Here is a 19,572-nt window from a genome sequence, read left to right on the forward strand (position 1 = left end):
TGTGAGTGAGTGAGTGTACCTGGAGATCCCCCGGTCAGAGAAGCCGGTGTCGTGTGTCTCCTGGGCCCCGGGGCTGCTGGCAGTGAGGTGAACCCCCTCTAACCCTAACCCCTCTAACCCTAACCCCTCTAACCCTAACCCTAACCCGTAGTCCTCGAACTGCTCCTCGCCCAAGATGGCTGCCACTGGAGAGGAGCTTCATGTGTACACACACACACACACACACACACACACACACACACACACACACACACACACACAGGATTTACTGCACTCAGTAAATTGAAGAGAAATGTACATAATAACAATAGGATCTGAAATGACTCTGAAATGCGATTGACAGCCACTAACTGAACAAAGTCTTTGTAACATTCTGTTGATTAGGATGTGTGTAACGCGCGTAGAGCGGCCCCTTGTGTCGGCCCCTGAGGGCCCCTGAGGGCCCCTGAGGGCCGCTCACCTGATCTCCAGTCCCGTGTCAGAGTGAGCGTCGGGGCCGTCTGTGTGTTCAGCGCTGCTGTCCATCATGTCCCCGTCCCCTGGGTCCGGGTAGGGGCCCCAGTCTGGGTGGGGCCGCGTGCAGACCGTGACCACTGGGGCCCGCCGCCCCTCGCCATTCTAAAAGTACACACACAACCTTGGGAAACCTCTCTTACTGGGAGGAGGTTATACTGGGAGGAGGGTTAGACTGGGAGGAGGGTTAGACTGGGAGGAGGGTTAGACTGGGAGGAGGGTTAGACTGGGAGGAGGGTTAGACTCAAATGTGTCTTATAATAAACTTGAGTTGAAAGGCATTGAATAATAATGATTATAATAATCCTTATTATTAATCATCATTAATCATTTTAATGATCTCTTTGAAGATCTTCTGTGTCAAAATATGAAAATGATTCGGAAAGAAAAAACGAGGGTTAGAAAAATATTCTTAATAGATGTGAGAATTCTATCTGAACACCGGCCTGGTCTGTCTCTCTGATAGAGAGACCAGAGAGAGACAAGAGAGAGACACCAGAGAGAGAGAGAGACTAGAGAGAGACCAGAGAGAGAGACTAGAGCAAGACAGACCAAGAGAGAGAGAGAGACCAGAGAGAGAGACTAGAGCAAGACAGACCAAGAGAGAGAGAGACCAGAGAGAGAGACCAGAGAGAGAGAGATACCAGAGAGAGAGACCACTGAGAGAGAGAGAGAGAGAGAGAGAGAGAGACTAGAGCAAGACAGACCAAGAGAGAGAGAGAGACCAGAGAGAGAGACTAGAGCAAGACAGACCAAGAGAGAGAGAGAGACCAGAGAGAGAGACCACTGAGAGAGAGAGAGACCAGAGAGAGATACCACAGAGAGACCACAGAGAGAGATACCAGAGAGAGAGAGACCAGAGAGAGACTAGAGCAAGACAGACCAAGAGAGAGACCAGAGAGAGAGACCACTGAGAGAGACCACAAGAGAGATACCAGAGAGAGATACCACAGAGAGAGACCAGAGAGAGAGACCAGAGAGAGAGAGAGAACACCCAGAGAGAGTCCAGAGAGAGAGACCAGAGAGAGAGAGAGACCAGAGAGAGATCAGAGAGAGAGACCACCGGTCTGGTCTGTCTCTCCGATAGAGAGACAGGCATCGCTATGTGCGCATGCGGCCATCCGTACTGTAGCATTGGCAACAGTTGCCGAGCACAAAGCCATGGCTCCCTGACAGACCGCCTCCTTCTGTCTACCACCGCCCTCTTTCTGGTGGTTGCTAGGCAACTGCTCAGATGAGCTAGCCCCCTTACAGTGACATCCGCTCTCTCTCTCTCTCTCTCTCTCTCTCTCTCTCTCTCTCTCTCTCCAGTCTGACACCAGAGAACCAGGAACTCTAAGAACCACAGAGTTTAGAATAGTGTGAACACACACTTACTGTAACCATAGAAGCCATGAAAAAAAAGCAAAAATTTAATGTTCACTAATTCAGAGACAAAAATTCAAGTTGCAGATATTCAAAATACGATATTCATTACTCATATTCAATTGTCAAAATACGAACCAGAAAACTGTGTCTGTTCCAAGGACAGACATGAGAAATCAAAACTGAATGCAATCGAATCTACTATGATTATGTATATGAGTAATGAATGTTGAATATCTGCAATTAAATTTTTTTATCTATATTTTTTGTTAATTTGAAATTGTGTTTTTGAAAAGGTACAACTTGAAATTCTATTTTTTTATTTCAAAGAGGTGAATTCTAAAGCAAATAAATTCAGATGATCTTGTTTTCAAAATATAATATTTCAATGTTTGAATGAGGGGTATTATTAGTGTTTTATCTTATTATGATTTTATTAATTATGTGTCTATTTCCTTTACCCATACATCCTTCAGAAATAGACCAACAATGCATAGGGTTTCAAGTGACAGATATTAATTATAATAAGGTATGTGTAAAGCGTGGAGCTCACCTGGTAGATGTAGCCGTTGTCTGTGAAGGAAGGCTGGACCTCAGGAACAAAGTAAGGGCCCACAGCCGCCTCGAACATGTCCTCACAACCTGCCGGGAGCAGGGACACAAACAGCAAGTAAAGAAGGTTCTGTGTGTGACAGCGTGGTCCCTCTCCTTATGAAGACCAGGACTTGATCCTTTTAAATGTTCGCCTGAGAGAAGTGATTTCAAAGCTCTAAAGGATTTTAAACAACTTATGCTCTAAGACCTGCTGCCGAGTTTTAGAATTCAAACTGATTCAAACTTTCAATTGTACTCCCTGCGGAACACAGGCGTTTCAAATATAGATTATAAAATATTATTATAATATGATAATAATAAATCTAGTTAAGTTATCAATATATTCACTTGGTGTTATCAAGCATCAATAACTGCCTTATTGAATAATGAATGGACATGAACACTTTATTCTTTCCACAGCAGAATTATCAAGTATGTCTTTATTAAAAATCTTGTCCTCATTTGAAAAAGATCATTCTGAAGTATATTTTAGAAACACACATATGTTTCATTTGTTATTTTTTCATTTTATTTTACCTTTGATGGCAAAGACTCCATGACAGAAGTCCTTGAAGTTGATCTTCCCATGAGCGTCGGGGTCCAGAAACGTGGTCAGCGTCTTGACCTGCGATGAGGAACAGAACGTCTTCAATGTTGGCTAACCCTTTACTAACCCTAACCCTTTACTACTGACCTCTGAACGGCACCTATCAACCTCCCAGTGAACTGCAGGGGAGGAGACGGGCTGACCTGCTCCTCCAATGAGAGCGTCTGATAGACATGATCCATCACCCAGTCAACACCTCCACCCAACTCCAGCCAGTCAACACCTCCACCCAACACCAGCCAGCCAGTCAACACCTCCACCCAACACCAGCCAGCCAGTCAACACCTCCACCCCAACTCCAGCCAGTCAACACCTCCACCCTAACGCCAGCCAGTAAACACCTCCACCCAACACCAGCCAGCCAGTCAACACCTCCACCCAATGCCAGCCAGTAAACACCTCCACCCAACACCAGCCAGTCAACACCTCCACCCAACACCAGCCAGTCAACACCTCCACCCAACGCCAGCCAGTCAACACCTCCACCCCAACGCCATCCATTCAACACCTCCACCCTAACGCCAGCCAGTCAACACCTCCACCCAACTCCAGCCAGCCAGTCAACACCTCCACCCCAACACCAGCCAGCCAGTCAACACCTCCACCCTAACGCCAGCCAGTCAACACCTCCACCCCAACACCAGCCAGTCAACACCTCCACCCAACTCCAGCCAGTCAACACCTCCACCCAACACCAGCCAGTCAACACCTCCACCCCAACACTAGCCAGCCAGTCAACACCTCCACCCCAACGCCAGCCAGTCAACACCTCCACCCCAACGCCAGCCAGTCAACACCTCCACCCAATGCCAGCCAGTCAACACCTCCACCCAACACCAGCCAGTCAACACCTCCACCCCAACGCCAGCCAGCCAGTCAACACCTCCACCCAACGCCAGCCAGTCAACACCTCCACCCCATCACCAGCCAGCCAGTCAACACCTCCACCCCAACATCAACCAGTCAACACCTCCACCCCAACGCCAGCCAGCCAGTCAACACCTCCACCCCAACGCCAGCCAGCCAGTCAACACCTCCACCCAACACCAGCCAGTCAACACCTCCACCCCAACGCCAGCCAGCCAGTCAACACCTCCACCCTAACGCCAGCCAGTCAACACCTCCACCCCAACGCCAGCCAGCCAGTCAACACCTCCACCCCAACGTCAACCAGTCAACACCTCCACCCTAATGCCAGCCAGTCAACACCTCCACCCCAACATCAGCCAGTCAACACCTCCACCCCAATGCCAGCCAGCCGGTCAACACCTCCACCCCAACGCCACCCAGTCAACACCTCCACCCCAACGCCAGCCAGTCAACACCTCCACCCCAACGCCAGCCAGCCAGTCAACACCTCCACCCCAACGCCAGCCAGCCAGTCAACACCTCCACCCAACACCAGCCAGTCAACACCTCCACCCCAACGCCAGCCAGCCAGTCAACACCTCCACCCCAACACCAGCCAGCCAACATCTCAGAAACCATTATATGTTATATATTATATATTATAACTATTATATATTAACTATTATATAACAGTTCCTACAAACAGAAAGGCTTGGTTATATAAGGGCATTAATAATGCAATGCATGGAGCGCTGCCCCCCCCCCCCCCCCCCCAACGTCTCCAGCAGAACACAGCTCTCTCTGCCACAGACACAAATAGACTCTGTTCAGTCGGTTGCATTTATGTGCATAAGAAACCCATGTGGGGGACAACAAGTTGTACCCAGCATGCTGAGCTGTCTGCTGTAAACAGTGATTCAAAGAATCACTGATATGAAAGGTGAGCCGAAGAATCCTTTGGTCTTCAGGTGTGTGACCACTACACAACTTGAGTTGGTATTACTGGATTTATGAGAAGCAGCATGTCAAAGAAGCAATCTGACTTTTCAAACCCAGTGTTTGTTTCCGATTTTTAATTAATCAACATCAAATATAAAACAAGACATTTGAAATCAGATGAAGAAGATATAGTATACATATTATATTGTCTCTGAACTATAGGATGGTACTACTCGCGTGCTATAGGCCCCTGTGTGGGGGGAGCATGGGTTAGTGAGGGGGGAGCATGGGTTAGCATGGGTTCTACCCTGTGAGGTTTGCGACCCTGCAGTTGCTTGGACGCAGTCATGAACCTGTTTTGGTTCTGCGTCGGGTTAACCTAACCCTAGTGGTTATCACTGCTAACCACTAGGTTAACCTAACCCTAGTGATTATCACTGCTAACCACTAGGTTAACTTAACTCTAACCCTAGTGATTATCACTGCTAACCACTGGGTTAACCTAACCCCAACTCTAGTGATTATCACTGCTAATCACTAGGTTAACCTAACCCTAGTGATTATCACTGCTAACCACTAGGTTAACCTAACCCCAACTCTAGTGATTATCACTGCTAACCACTAGGTTAACCTAACTCTAACCCTACAGCCTGGATGTCCTGGGTCCAGGAGGTCCAGGAGGTCCTGGGTTCAGGAGGTCCAGGGGGTCCAGGAGGTCCAGGAGGTCCAGGAGGTCCTGGGTCCAGGAGGTCCAGGAGGTCCAGGAGGTCCTGGGTTCAGGAGGTCCAGGAGGTCCAGGAGGTCCTGGGTTCAGGAGGTCCAGGAGGTCCAGGAGTTCCAGGAGGTCCTGGGTTCAGGAGGTCCAGGAGGTCCTGGGTTCAGGAGGTCCAGGAGGTCCAGGAGTTCCAGGAGGTCCTGGGTTCAGGATGTCCAGGAGGTCCAAGGGGTCCAGGAGGTTCAGGAGGTCCAGGAGGTCCAGGAGGTCCAGAAGATCCAGGAGGTCCAGGAGGTTCAGGAGGTCCAGGAGGTCCTGGGTTCAGGAGGTCCTGGGTTCCGGAGGTCCAGGAGGTCCTGGAGGTTCAGGAGATCCAGGAGGTCCTTGGTTCAGGAGGTCCAGGAGGTCCTGGGTCCAGGAGGTCCAGGAGGTTCAGGAGCTCCAGGAGGTCCTTGGTTCAGGAGGTCCAGGAGGTCCTGGGTCCAGGAGGTCCAGGAGGTTCAGGAGCTCCAGGAGGTCCAGGAGGTTCAGGAGCTCCAGGAGGTCCTGGGTTCCATTCCATTCATGTGAGGGGGCCCTCACATGTCCATGTTCTCCCCATGTTCACGTGGGTTTGTTCTCATGATCGGTTTCTCTAACACAACAAAATACCCTCAATTTATCCTCCCCTTCATCAGGTCAAGGCCCCACACCGGGAACCGGCCTCCAGCGTGGGGCCCTCGGTCAGGCCCCCAGCGTGGGGCCCTCGTCAGGCCCCCAGGCCCTCGGTCAGGCCCCCAGCGTGGGGCCCTCGGTCAGGTCCTGGGGACCGGCTCCTGGTGTGAACCGACTCCAGCTGGAGGAACGTGGCGGAGGATCTGGAGGATCAAGACCACAGCGAGCAGAAGCTCTCCTCACATCAGAGACTCCACACCCTGCCCAGACCAGGTGCATCTGGGCCAGCAGATTCACCTCCAGAGCCTGAGGACGTCTTCAGCTGTTGAGGCCATAAGGCATGACTGATATAGTCTATATGAGTCTGATATAGTCTATATGAGTCTAATATACTCTATATGAGTCTGATATGGACTATATGAGTCTGATATAGACTATATGAGTCTGATATGGACATATGAGTCTGATATAGACTATATGAGTCTGATATGGACTGATATAGTCTATGAGTCTGATATAGTCTATAAGTCTGATATGGACTATATGAGTCTGATATAGTCTATATGAGTCTGACACGCTGCTCTCCTACTGAGGCTCCCAGACTGTACTTCTAAAATAAACGTGACGTCTCATCTGTGGGATGTACCTCATCCCTTTAAGAGAGCCTTACCTCATCCCTTTAAGAGAGCCTTACCTCATCCCTTTTAGAGACACTTACCTCATCCCTTTGAGACCCTTACCTCAACCCTTTGAGAGCCTTGCCTTATCCCTTTAAGAGACCCTTACCTCATCCCTTTAAGAGAGCCTTACCTCATCCCTTTAAGAGAGCCTTACCTCATCCCTTTTAGAGACCCTTACCTCATCCCTTTGAGACCCTTACCTCAACCCTTTGAGAGCCTTGCCTTATCCCTTTAAGAGACCCTTACCTCATCCCTTTAAGAGAGCCTTACCTCATCCCTTTAAGAGAGCTTTACCTCATCCCTTTTAGAGACCCTTACCTCATCCCTTTGAGACCCTTACCTCAACCCTTTGAGAGCCTTACCTTATCCCTTTAAGAGACCCTTACCTCATCCCTTTAAGAGACCCTTACCTCATCCCTTTAAGAGAGCCTTACCTCATCCCTTTAAGAGACCCTTACCTCATCTCCCTGTCCGAAGCGCAGTCCGAGGTCCACGAAGCGCTGCACGCGGATGAAGCCGTCCGCGTGCTCGTCGCACGCGTCAAACACTTCTTTTAGTTTTTTCAAAAACTGCAGGAATTGGTTCCGGTCGGGGAGCGCGTATCCGTCCATCGTGGTGTTTTTGAGATGCAGGATGTTTGGATGCAGAGCTGTAACGTCACGCAGATCCCATCGTTTCCGTGAAGTGATGCTGTGACGTCACCGCCTCCTCCGGTCGAACGGGGCGAACCATTTTCAGTGAATTAAAGGGTAGACCTCCATATGATATACCACTTACCGAGGATCAATAAGATCCCATATAAGATAAGACAATAAAATCCCATGCATCGCACACACTTTTTATTCCAGACTTAGATTTATTTGTATAAAAAAAAACTCTTATTTAATAACATTATTAACATCCATGGGTCTAAAAGAAACCAAGGCCAAACCATCCTAGGCTTTAATAGAGAAAGAATACTATACAAATAATGCAGAATTTATTTATTAAAACGTTAAAAATGTTGAATTATTTACAATGGTATTTTAATCCTTAAACCAGCCATAACCTTAGTAGTTTGGACTAAGGCACATTTTACTATCTGGTCACATGGTCAACGTGGAAACAACAACATTACAGAAACTGGAGAGCAAAACCAAAGCAGCTGATCTAGAGGAGGAGCAGCTGATCTAGAGGAGGAGCAGCTGATCTAGAGGAGGAGCCGTGGTTCGAGCAGCGAGTCCCAACGCTCCGTCACCTGAGGAGTACACACACACACACTTTAACTATAACTACTTTAACCATAACTACAACTACTTTAACCATAACTACTATAACTACAACTACTTTAACTATAACTTCTTTAACTACAACTACTATAACTACTTTATCTATAACTACATAACTATTATAACTACAACTACTTTAACTATAACTTCTTTAACTACAACTACTATAACTAACTACTATAACTATAACTACTATAACTATTATAACTATAACTACAACTACTTTAACTAACTTCTTTAACTACAACTACTATAACTACTTTAACTATAACTACTATAACTACAACTACTTTAACTACTATAACTACAACTACTTTAACTACAACTACTATAACTACTTTAATTATAACTACTATAACTATAACTACTTTAACTATAACTACTATAACTATAACTATTATAACTACAATTACTATAACTACAACTACTATAACTACAACTACAACTACTATAACTACTTTAACTATAACTACTACAACTACTATAACTAGCAGAGCACTGACCCGGGAGCCGCTGCGGGACACTGCGTACTCCACGCTCTCAGAGCCGTCTGCGTTCTGGTAAACCAGGTCAAACTTACCAGGTTCTGCAGGGGCTGGAGAAGGAAGTACCATTATACAGACGGGAAGTACCATTATACAGACGGGAAGTACCATTTTACAGACGGGAAGTACCATTTTACAGACGGGAAGTACCATTTTACAGACGGGAAGTACCATTTTACAGACGGGAAGTACCATTATACAGACGGGAACTACCATTATACAGACGGGAAGTCAAATTGTACAGACTGGAGAGGAGGCCCACACTGTTTTATACACAGATCAAAACAACCGTAGGGAACTTTATATAGTGTGGAGACCAGACCCCCAGTCAGACCAGTAGACCCCCAGTCAGACCAGTAGACCCCCAGTCAGACCAGTAGACCCCCAGACAGACCAGTAGACCCCCAGTAGACCCCTAGTCAGACCAGTAGACCCCCAGTCAGACCCCCAGTAGACCCCTAGACAGACCAGTAGACCCCCAGTCAGACCAGTAGACCCCCAGACAGACCAGTAGACCCCCAGTCAGACCAGTAGACCCCCAGTCAGACCAGCAGACCCCCAGTAGACCACCAGTCAGACCAGTAGACCCCCAGTAGACTCCCAGAGGTCCCCTGTTCAGGGATCACTTACCGTGCCATGAGCTCAGCAGCTCCATCTCCACCTGCTTGGTTGCGTGGTCAAAATGGAGAATCTTCCCCTCCTGCAGTAAGGAATGAAGAACATAGTCATGGTCCAACATAGCGATGGCGGTGTCACAGCAGAGAGCTCTGGTCCAGGGAGAAGTCTATGGAGAACCCGATAAAGGATCTATAATGTTGGTGCACTGTATGTGTCCTCACTGCATTCTACTGCTGCTGATAATCAGCCCTGACTCGCCATCTCTGGTCAGCAGGGTGGGAAACCACCAGTCCAGACCACTAGACCTCAAACCGTCCAGACCACTAGACCTCAAACAGTCCACTGGTAACGCTCTACTGACCGCTACACTGGACTATAGAGTGTTACCACTGGACTATAGAGCGTTACCACTGGACTATAGAGCGTTACCACTGGACTATAGAGCGTTACCACTGGACTATAGTGTTACCACTGGACTATAGAATGTTAGAGTGTTACTATAGAGTGTTACCACTGGACTATAGAGCGTTACTATAGAGCATTACCACTGGACTATAGTGTTACTATAGAGTGTTACCACTGGACTATAGAACCTATAGAGCGTTACTATAGAGTGTTACCACTGGACTATAGAGCGTTACCACTGGACTATAGAGCGTTACCACTGGACTATAGAGTGTTACCACTAGACTATAGAGTGTTACTATAGAGCATTACCACTGGACTATAGAGCGTTACCACTGGACTATAGAGCGTTACCACTGGACAATAGAGCGTTACCACTGGACAATAGAGCGTTACCACTGGACTATAGAGCGTTACCACTGGACTATAGAGTGTTACCACTGGACTATAGAGCGTTACCACTGGACTATTGAAGGGTTTCACAGACTATTCATTCGAACTCCCTCTTATATCAGGAAGCGGTTCTACCTGAAGCCGACCTCATTGGCTGTCATCTGTCTGACTCACTTTATACTCCGAAACCTCTGGGGTGTAGTTCTCCGTCAGCTCCAGCAGCTGTGAAGGAAACAGACAGATGTGTTGATTGACAGGTCAGAAAGTAACCAGTGGTGTTGATTGACAGGTCAGACAGTATCCAGTGGTGTTGATTGACAGGTCAGACAGTAACCAGTGATGTTGATGGACAGGTCAGACAGTAACCAGTGGTGTTGATTGACAGGTCAGACAGTAACCAGTGGTGTTGATTGACAGGTCAGACAGTAACCAGTGGTGTTGATTGACAGGTCAGACAGTAACCAGTGGTGTTGATTGACAGGTCAGACAGTAAACAGTGGTGTTGATGGACAGGTCAGACAGTAACCAGTGGTGTTGATTGACAGGTCAGACAGTAACCAGTAGTGTTGCTCTGCACCAGATCAATAAACCAGTCCACCAGTTTCTTTTTTCCATTCCATCTTATTTCTCATCTCAGCAGCTCTAGTCATTCGTAGCCAACCATTAAGAACCAGTCCGAACCAGTTCACCTTAAAGACGATCTTCTGGCCCGCGCCGGGCGGGGCAGCGAGAAGCGGCAGGCTGCTGTAGTCCTTCCTGGGTCGGGGGTCAGCAGGGCTCTGCAGAGGAGACAGACGCACAACTAAAGCTGATGCCAGTGGTGTGTGTAGCTGCTACACAAACCTACATACAGGTGTGTGTAGCTGCTACACACACACCACAGGAATACATTAACACAGCAAAGCCGGCTTTAATCTTTAGATCAAAGCCTGATAAGGCTGATATGATGTGTAGTGTAGCTGGATCAGTCCCCAGGACCAATCAGCACCATGTACCTGGAGCGTCACCGAGCGGGGGGCCAATCAGCACCATGTACCTGGAGCGTCACCGAGCGGGGGGCCAATCAGCACCATGTACCTGGAGCGTCACCGAGCGGGGGGCCAATCAGCACCATGTACCTGGAGCGTCACCGAGCGGGGGGCCAATCAGCACCATATACCTGGAGCGTCACCGAGCGGGGGGCCAATCAGAGGGCGATCTTACCTGGAGCGTCACCGAGCGGGGGGCCAATCAGCACCATATACCTGGAGCGTCACCGAGCGGGGGGCCAATCAGCACCATGTACCTGGAGCGTCACCGAGCGGGGACCAATCAGGCGGCGGTCTTACCTGGAGCGTCGCTGAGGGGGGGGCCAGCTCCTGCCTGTTCAGATGAATCTCTCCGCCGACCCGGTGCAGCGGGCGTCTGATGACCAGCTGGATCTCCTCCTCGCTGTCAGAGTCCGACGACCCCGCCCCCGGCCCCGCCCGCGGGGCGCAGGACGTGGTCTGAGGGGTCAGGGAGGTCCGGGGGCCGGTCTGGGGGGTCAGGGAGGTCCGGGGGCCGGTCTGGGGCCCGGTCTGGGGCCTGCCCTGAGGGGGGGCCCCGCCACCAGCCCCTGGTTTGGAGGTCGTCCGGCCTCGAGTCTCCTCAGAGGAAGAGTCTGACGAGGACGAAGAGGAACGAGGCTGGGAGCGTTTCCCCAAGGCTGGCGGCGCCCTCAGAGGCCCCTGGGGGGCCGCTGGGGCCTTTCTGGGGGTCTTCTTCTGCACTTTGGAGGTGACACTGGGAGCAGCCTCCTCCGCTCCACTGTCACTGGAATCTGAGGAGGAAGCTTGCTTTGATTTACCATTAAGGACTGCTGGTTTGGGACCATTAAGGACTGCTGGTTTGGGACCATTAAGGACTGCTGGTTTGGGGATCTTGTGGACCTGCAGCCCGCTGGTCTTCGGGGTCCTGGAGGACGTGGGCTCTTCCTTCTTCTTCTTCTTCTTCAGGCGTTTCTTCTGTGCCGTCTCCTCTGGGGGGTCAGGCTGGCTCTCCTCCTTCTGACCCCCTGCTGTGTTCTCCTTCTTCTCCTTCTTCTTCTTCTTCTTCTTCAGCTGTTTCTCCTCTTCCTCCTCAGGGGGGTCAGGCTGGCTCTCCTCCTGACCCCCTGCTGTCGTTCTCCTTCTCTTGCTCTTCTTACGTTCCATAACGACGTCTGTTTCTTGGGGTTCCACCTCTGGGCGTCGCCAGCTCTTCTTACTGGATCCACGGTCCTCTCCGCTCAGCAGGCGGCCCTCCACCTGGACACTGAGAGGGACACATGTCATCACTGTGATGAGAGGATAGACTCATAACATGTAACCATAGTAACCATAGCGACAGCCTGTGATGAGAGGATAGAGTCATAACATGTAACCATAGTAACCACAGCCTGTGATGAGAGGATAGACTCAGAACATGTAACCATAGCGACAGCCTGTGATGAGAGGATAGACTCATAACATGTAACCATAGTAACCATAGCGACAGCCTGTGATGAGAGGATACTCATAACATGTAACCATAGTAACCATAGCGACAGCCTGTGATGAGAGGATAGACTCATAACATGTAACCATAGTAACCATAGCGACAGCCTGTGATGAGAGGATAGACTCATAACATGTAACCATAGTAAACATAGCGACAGCCTGTGATGAGAGGATAGAGTCATAACATGTAACCATAGTAACCATCGCGACAGCCTGTGATGCAGCAGAGAGGACAGAGTAATAACATGTAACCATAGCGACAGCCTGTGATGCAGCAGAGAGGATGCGGTGACGGGGGAGCATCACCTGACGGGGTCGTTGTCTCGCACCACCCGGATGCTCTCGGCGGGCGGCAGGTAGCAGCCGTCGATGAAGAGGTTCAGCACGCTCCTCGCGCTGAGGCAGAAGCGCTCCCGGATCACGTGCTCCAGGTCCGCCACCACGCGGCACTGGTCCAGGTCCACGAGCAGCCAGACGCGGCGGCGCGCCTCCCCAGGGGTCGCGTGGTCGAAGTGGAGCCGCACGCGGACGAAGCTGCCGGACGCCATGCTGGAGGTCCGCGGAGCGCCTTTCAACTAATGCGCCACACTGCCCTGTGCGGTTCCGGTTATGCGCAGTACCGCCCTGTGGTGTTCCGGTTATGCGCAGTACCGCCCCGCGGTGTTCTGGAGGCGCTATCGCGTGTTTACAACTTTAAACTTAAACGTTCGTTTAAACAAGGCTTTGCAATTACAAGCGGTCGGCCTAAATTGTGTTTTCTATATCTTTAAAAAAAAAAAAGAAATGATTGTATAACAATAAAATATTAAATACATCATATTAACAAATCAATTTCAAAAAGCCTGTGATTCAACCAGCTGAACCTTGTCACATGACCACCCCGATCACTGTCACATGATCGTCACGTGACCGCTCTAGCGTTACAAGAGGCTCCACGGGAGGTCTCCTCTTCAGCCATGGCCCAGCCGACGACGTGCTTCGTACTGGGGCTGCTTCCCCTGCTGGCGGCGGTTGGCGCAGGTATGTTGTTTACATTGAGGATCTGCTCTCAAACCGGTGGAAACTGAAAGTAATACTAACCCTCTATCATATATAATAATATTACAACCAGCCAGTGTGTCAGTGTAGTGGTAACAAGGCGTGCCGTCAGAGTGTCATCTAGCCTGCTTCACCCTGAAAGCCACCTGATGTTTGAGACTCGATACTGAATGACCACCATGAGCCTGTCTCCCAGCAGGGGGGCGTCCCTCCCCAGGGAAGGAGGCGTGGGGGTACGTGGATGTCCGGGAGGGCGCCCACATGTTCTGGTGGCTGTACTACGCGACTGGCCCCCCCTCCTACCAGGACCTGCCGCTTGTGCTGTGGTTGCAGGTAGGTCTGGTTGTCTGGGTGCTCTTTGTGATGAAGCCCTGCTGTGCGTCTCATTGTCTCCTCGTCCGCAGGGCGGGCCCGGCGGCTCCTCCACCGGCTTTGGGAACTTTGAGGAAATCGGTCCGTTGGATCGGGAGCAGCAGCCCCGGAAAACCTCCTGGGTAAACTTCTCCGCTCGTGAGCTCTGCCCTGGGCCACACAAGACTCAGAGGACCTCACTGGGGGGGTGGACCTCACTGGTGGACCTCACTGGGGGGGGAGGAGGACCTCACTGGGGGGGGTGGACCTCACTGGGGGGGGGGGGGGGAGGACCTCACTGGGGGGGGTGGACCTCACTGGGGGACCTCACTGGGGGGGTGGACCTCACTGGTGGACCTCACTGGGGGGGGGGGGACCTCACTGGGGGGGTGGACCTCACTGGGGGGGTGGACCTCACTGAGGGGGTGGACCTCACTGGGGGACCTCACTGGGGGGGGTGGACCTCACTGGGGGGGGGGGGGAGGAGGACCTCACTGGGGGGGGTGGACCTCACTGGGGGACCTCACTGGGGGGGTGGACCTCACTGGTGGACCTCACTGGGGGGGGGGGGGACCTCACTGGGGGGGGGGACCTCACTGGGGGGGTGGACCTCACTGAGGGGGTGGACCTCACTGGGGGACCTCACTGGGGGGGGTGGACCTCACTGGTGGACCTCACTGGGGGGGGTGGACCTCACTGGTGGACCTCACTGGGGGGGGTGGACCTCACTGAGGGGGTGGACCTCACTGGGGGACCTCACTGGGGGGGGTGGACCTCACTGGTGGACCTCACTGGGGGGGGTGGACCTCACTGGGGGGGGTGGACCTCACTGGGGGACCTCACTGGGGGGGGTGGACCTCACTGGGGGGGGTGGACCTCACTGGGGGGGTTGGCCCTCACTGGGTGGGCCTCACTGGGTGGTAACTGGTGACACTGGGGTGGTAACTGGTGACACTGGGTGGAAACTGGTGACCCTGTGGTGTTTCAGGTGCAGTAACTGGTGACACTGGGTGGTAACTGGTGACACTGGGTGGTAACTGGTGACCCTGTGGTGTTTCAGGTGCAGTAACTGGTGACACTGGGTGGTAACTGGTGACACTGGGTGGTAACTGGTGACCCTGTGGTGTTTCAGGTGCAGTAACTGGTGACACTGGGTGGTAACTGGTGACACTGGGTGGTAACTGGTGACCCTGTGGTGTTTCAGGTGCAGGCGGCCAGCCTCTTGTTTGTGGACAACCCCGTTGGAACCGGGTTCAGCTATGTCGACGGGCCGGATGGCTTTGCCCGGGATGTGGCCACAGTGGCTTCAGACATGTTGGTTCTTCTCAGAAGCTTCTTCACCCAGAGGAGGGAGCTCCAGGTACGACTGCATGGTCACTGGTCCTGGTCCTGCTCTCCAGACAGGACTAGACTCCTGCCAGCGGCCACTAGGAGCTTGACTCTGACTGAGTCACTTGGCTGGGTGATCTTTGTATCCTAAAAGAGAATGCAACAAGGTTTTGTTTGGGCTGGCACTCTAGTTTCATCAACTCGTTTGTTGAGTCTATATTCTTGGTTGGTGGCTTCTGAATAATGTCCATTTCACCCTCCTTACTTCCAGCTGTCGTTTTTTATTTAGTTTAAAGTGCAGGAACATTGAATATACTTTGTGCTTTAAAAAATGAGGAAGTGTGTGTGTTGCTGTTCCCTTTGCAGAATGTTCCCTTCTACATTTTCTCTGAGTCATACGGAGGCAAGATGGCTGCTGCCATCTCAGTGGAGCTCTCAAAGGTACTTCTGACTACTAGGCCTTCAACATGACCTCCACATGAGGGGGTTAGGGTTTGTTAACTAGGGTTAGTTAACTACTGCTGAGCATGACAGCGCTCCATCATTGAATCCTCTTCATTTATGGAGCTGGGATCAATTTATGGGGTTACCATGGACACCCTGGGTGTCCAGGGTTAAATGTTGGGGTTAATTGATGGGGTTACCATGGAGCTGGGTGTCCAGGGTAAAATGTTGGGGTTGCCCTGGTGCAACCTGCTGTTAGGTCAGATATGGGGATACCAGAATACTTGGTTTCAGATGTCAGGAAAGGATTCTCAGTATTATCACTATTACTTGATGATCTCATTCCGCTGGTTTTAACTCTGCTGTCCTGAAACGGTAAATACAAACAGTGCAGGGCAGCACTCCCCATGTTCAGAGTTGTGGCTTAAAGTTGAGATATCTTCTCCTGGAACTTGGGGGTGGTGGGCCTTCTTGAGATGTGTACATTTGACATGTTGTAGTAGTGACTCTCTTCTCCACACAGGCTGTTACTCAAGGTTCTGTTAAATGCAATTTTGCCGGCGTGGCCCTCGGAGACTCCTGGATCTCCCCTGTAGGTATGTACTGTTCCATGGTCCATGTGGATCTCCCCTGTAGGTATGTACTGTTCCATGGTCCATGTGGATCTCCCCTGTAGGTATGACGTGCTTCCTCCTGAGTCAGATGGAAACTGATTGTAATTTGAGTCAGTGCTAGGTTAGCTTCGGTGCTAGGTTAGCTTTGGTGCTCAACTATAGAAACGTTGTAGACAGAGAGGCTGGAGAAGCTCGTCATGTGTTCCCATAAGTCACAAGTCTTCTTCTTCCAGATTCGGTCCTGACCTGGGGTCCATATCTCTACAGCACAGTAAGCTATTTATCCCAGATATTTAGTTCTTGAATTGACTGGTTACCTCTATTAGTTGTTCACACGTGGCACAGGTCACCAAATGCTTTCTTCTGCCAGTTGACTGATCTGCTCCCATATAACTAGAGGAACAAATGGTTCCTCTGGTCCCAGTTTCATCCTCCCCCACTCAGAGTTTCCCCGTTTCCATTTGAATCGTGTTTGAAGAGTGAACAAAGGTCCACCCATAAGGAGACTGTTGTCCAGTCTCTGGTATCTCATGGACAAAGTTCCACCCATAAGGAGACTGTTGTCCAGTCTCTCCTAGATGACTACGGCCTCCTGGAGGTCAGTGAGGCGGCGGAGGCAGTGAGGAAGGCTGTGGAGGAGCAGAGCTTCCTGAAGGCCACAGAGCTGTGGTCTGTTGCGGAGAGCGTTGTAGAACAGGTTGGTTTGAGAACCTTGAGGGACGGGCCAGCATGCAACCAGTGCTTCAATGTTTCTGTCTGCCTGCAGAACACGAATGGGGTGAACTTCTACAACATCCTAACCAAAGAGCCGGATGACAAACTCTCCTCACTGGCAAAGGATGACTTTATTGGTAAGATTCTGAAAGTCTATTTCTGGATATTTCTTAAAAGCAGAGACAATTAATGCTGAAGAAAGTGTGTGTGTGTGTGTGTGTGTGTGTGTGTGTGTGTGTGTGTGTGTGTGTGTGTGTGTGTGTGTGTGTGTGTGTGTGTGTGTGTGTGTGTGTGTGTGTGTGTGTGTGTGTGTGTGTGTGTGTGTGTGTGTGTGTGTGTGTGCTCCCTGTACTGTGTGGCTATTGGACTCTATACCAACAGGACCACACCTCATGTCTGTCTGGCTCAGTGTCTATCTAGCTAGCTCAGTGTCTCTATCTCCAGGACGTGGAAATAGAATAACTGACAGCTGTCTGCCTACTGTTCCCTGGTGTTGACAGCTCTGCTGGCCCGGCATCACGTCCGTCCGCTCCACAGACAGTCTCTGGGCCAGCTGATGAACGGAGAGGTCCGGGACAAGCTGGGGCTCATTCCTCACAACGTCACCTGGGGAGGTAGGAGTTCACGAGGAGCTAGGAGGTCATGAGGAGCTGGAGCCATGCTGTCAATGTCTGGGCTTTGATTGGCTGTTAAATCATTCACATTCATGGCGGCCGTTTCATGAATGTACTTCTATAAAGTTAAATGAATGAGAAGCAGGTCAGAAAGGGTGACCTCCTTTAAAGATGTTGTAGAATAGTTCCCCTTACCTAAACGACAGCCAACTGCGTCTGAGCACCCACTTTTTGTTGTGCACTGAATTAGATATATTGCATATTATATTTGATCCCTATCAGCACTAGACTTCTGTTGCACAGCTAACTAACTCCTAACTAAATACCTTGTTCAGACTTCTCTGACCTCACTTCCTGTCTGGGATTAGGGTTAGTGCGAGGTGGCAGTAGGTTGACAGGCTGTGTGTGCAGGCCAGGCCAAGGAGGTGGCAGTAGGTTGACAGTGTGTGTGTGTGTGTGTCTGTGCAGGCCAGGCCGAGGAGGTGTTCAGCTCCATGGCCGGAGACTTCATGAGGCCGGTGGTGGCACTGGTGGACCAGCTGTTGGCGGCCGGGGTCAATGTGAGCGTCTACAACGGGCAGCTGGACCTCATCGTGGACACCATGGGTAGGACCCTACCACCCGCTAGGAGCCTCCTAAGGCCTCGCTAGGAGCCTCCTGAGGCTCCTAGCACTACCCTAGGGTCGACTCTGGGTCCTATAGTTCAGTCTGACCGTGTTGTCTGCAGGTCAGGAGCGCTGGGTCAACGCTCTGGCCTGGGAGGGGCTCCCCACCTATAAGGGCTTGAGGTGGACCCCCCTGGACGACCCCGCTGCCCCCGGGACCACCGGAGCCTTCTACAAGAGCTACAGGAACTTCTCCTTCTACTGGATCCTGAAGGCGGGCCACATGGTAGGGGGTGCTTTGTGCTGCCTTGCCGAAGGGGTCAAGCAGCAGGTTGCAGATTACAAACCTTTATGGGCAAAGCCCTGACGTCCTTCTGTTGTCCCTCCAGATCCCCTCCGACCAGGGCGCCATGGCGCTACAGATGATGAAGATGGTGACTCGGCAGGCCTGACGCTACCTTCCTCAAGTGCTCAAGACAATCTCGTCCCCCTGTACTGTAACCACGTTGATGGATATTTGTTCATTATGGCTGTTGTAAACAATAAAGGCAGTTGTTTCCTAAGTGAGGTCATTTATTCTTATTGAGAACAAATGGTTCTCAAAATCCAATTGTGTAAAATTATCTGAATACAAAGGGTTTGCTTAGATTCAGATGCCTACACCCAACTTAAGCAACTAAAGGTCCCGTGGTATGCTACTTTATGGATGCTTTTATATAGGTGTTAGTGGCCCATAATACAGTATTTGAAGACTCACTCCCGAAATTCAGCTTTGGTACAGAATTACAGCCACTACGAGCCAGTCCCACAATGAGCTTTCCACAAACGTGCCGTTTCTGTGTCTGTAGCTTTAAATGCTAATGAGGAGCGAGGCGGGTCCCGACTTCCGGAGGTCAATTAATCTTTTTGAAAATTGTATAGAATGACCTGTCAAGGAAAGTGGATTTTTTTTTCTTCCTGATTCACATCTTTCATATCACTCTGTAAGAAGTCCGGTAACTTATCAACCCCAGCATATTCGGTTGCGAAGAAACATCAATGTCTTTGGCAAACTATTTCTCTGCTGATTAACACTACGAATAGTAAGAAATTGTAAAAAGACATGTGTGTGTGCAATGATTGGTCATGTGTAGGATGTTATGAGATCGGTATACAGGGTGATGTATGCAGCAGTATGATGCTGCAGCACTTACTTATTTTTCTATTTTACTTTTAACATT

At 50.5% G+C, this 19,572-nt stretch overlaps 3 protein-coding genes across 6 annotated transcripts in view; 1 reads left to right on the forward strand and 2 right to left on the reverse strand.

Annotated features, from left to right (window-relative positions):
• The window catches only part of rab11fip4a (RAB11 family interacting protein 4 (class II) a), a gene marked incomplete at both ends in the record, with an annotated part of 15,792 nt that extends 8,265 nt beyond the window's left edge, over positions 1-7,527 (reverse strand). The window contains 6 exons of the mRNA XM_084488523.1: positions 20-97; positions 146-196; positions 461-618; positions 2,432-2,520; positions 3,010-3,097; positions 7,375-7,527. Coding sequence (XP_084344649.1) covers positions 20-97; positions 146-196; positions 461-618; positions 2,432-2,520; positions 3,010-3,097; positions 7,375-7,527 — 617 coding nt within the window. The remainder of the gene's footprint in view (positions 1-19; positions 98-145; positions 197-460; positions 619-2,431; positions 2,521-3,009; positions 3,098-7,374) is intronic.
• A 318-nt stretch (positions 7,528-7,845) lies between these two features.
• On the reverse strand, positions 7,846-13,229 carry coil (coilin p80). 2 transcript variants are annotated; one of them, XM_084463414.1, is made up of 7 exons: positions 12,950-13,229; positions 11,474-12,419; positions 10,835-10,924; positions 10,320-10,367; positions 9,360-9,429; positions 8,688-8,779; positions 7,846-8,153 (listed from the first exon to the last, which is right to left on the reverse strand). In XM_084463414.1, the coding sequence occupies exons 1-7, from the start codon at positions 13,189-13,191 to the stop codon at positions 8,106-8,108; spliced, it is 1,536 nt and encodes a 511-aa protein (XP_084319540.1). In that variant the 5' UTR covers positions 13,192-13,229; the 3' UTR covers positions 7,846-8,105. The 2 variants fall into 2 exon arrangements, 1 of the variants encoding a protein (XP_084319540.1); XR_014633037.1 differs by lacking the exons at positions 7,846-8,153; positions 8,688-8,779; positions 9,360-9,429; positions 10,320-10,367 and having other exon boundaries at positions 10,906-10,924; positions 11,141-12,419.
• Positions 13,230-13,574: 345 nt separating this feature from the next.
• Positions 13,575-18,915, forward strand: scpep1 (serine carboxypeptidase 1). Of its 3 annotated transcripts, none has more exons than XM_084488644.1 (13): positions 13,575-13,663; positions 13,878-14,014; positions 14,086-14,175; positions 15,237-15,392; positions 15,728-15,802; positions 16,329-16,401; positions 16,653-16,690; positions 16,988-17,116; positions 17,186-17,270; positions 17,634-17,747; positions 18,216-18,353; positions 18,475-18,638; positions 18,742-18,915. In XM_084488644.1, exons 1-13 carry the CDS (start codon positions 13,600-13,602, stop codon positions 18,802-18,804), a joined length of 1,326 nt encoding a protein of 441 aa, XP_084344770.1. In that variant the 5' UTR covers positions 13,575-13,599; the 3' UTR covers positions 18,805-18,915. The 3 variants fall into 3 exon arrangements, with proteins under 3 accessions (XP_084344770.1, XP_084344771.1, XP_084344772.1); XM_084488645.1 differs by having other exon boundaries at positions 13,881-14,014; XM_084488646.1 differs by lacking the exon at positions 16,988-17,116.
• Positions 18,916-19,572: the final 657 nt, after the last annotated feature.

The sequence above is a fragment of the Micromesistius poutassou genome (genome assembly GCF_964030765.1).
Source record: "Micromesistius poutassou genome assembly, chromosome: 1".
In the NCBI taxonomy this organism is placed as follows: Eukaryota; Metazoa; Chordata; class Actinopteri; order Gadiformes; family Gadidae; genus Micromesistius; species Micromesistius poutassou.

Excerpts from the sequence above, each read along its gene's own strand:
- coil (XM_084463414.1), bottom strand. The coding sequence starts at position 13,191 with ATGGCGTCCGGCAGCTTCGTCCGCGTGCGGCTCCACTTCGACCACGCG. Across the intron at positions 9,430-10,319 it reads CAGAGGTTTCGGAGTATAAA|GAGGGGAAGATTCTCCATTT; the intron begins GTGAGTCAGACA and ends TCCTTACTGCAG. Across the intron at positions 8,780-9,359 it reads GCTGCTGAGCTCATGGCACG|CCCCTGCAGAACCTGGTAAG; the intron begins GTAAGTGATCCC and ends TTCCTTCTCCAG.
- scpep1 (XM_084488644.1), top strand. The coding sequence starts at position 13,600 with ATGGCCCAGCCGACGACGTGCTTCGTACTGGGGCTGCTTCCCCTGCTG. Across the intron at positions 15,393-15,727 it reads CCCAGAGGAGGGAGCTCCAG|AATGTTCCCTTCTACATTTT; the intron begins GTACGACTGCAT and ends TTCCCTTTGCAG. Across the intron at positions 16,691-16,987 it reads GTCCATATCTCTACAGCACA|TCTCTCCTAGATGACTACGG; the intron begins GTAAGCTATTTA and ends ACTGTTGTCCAG.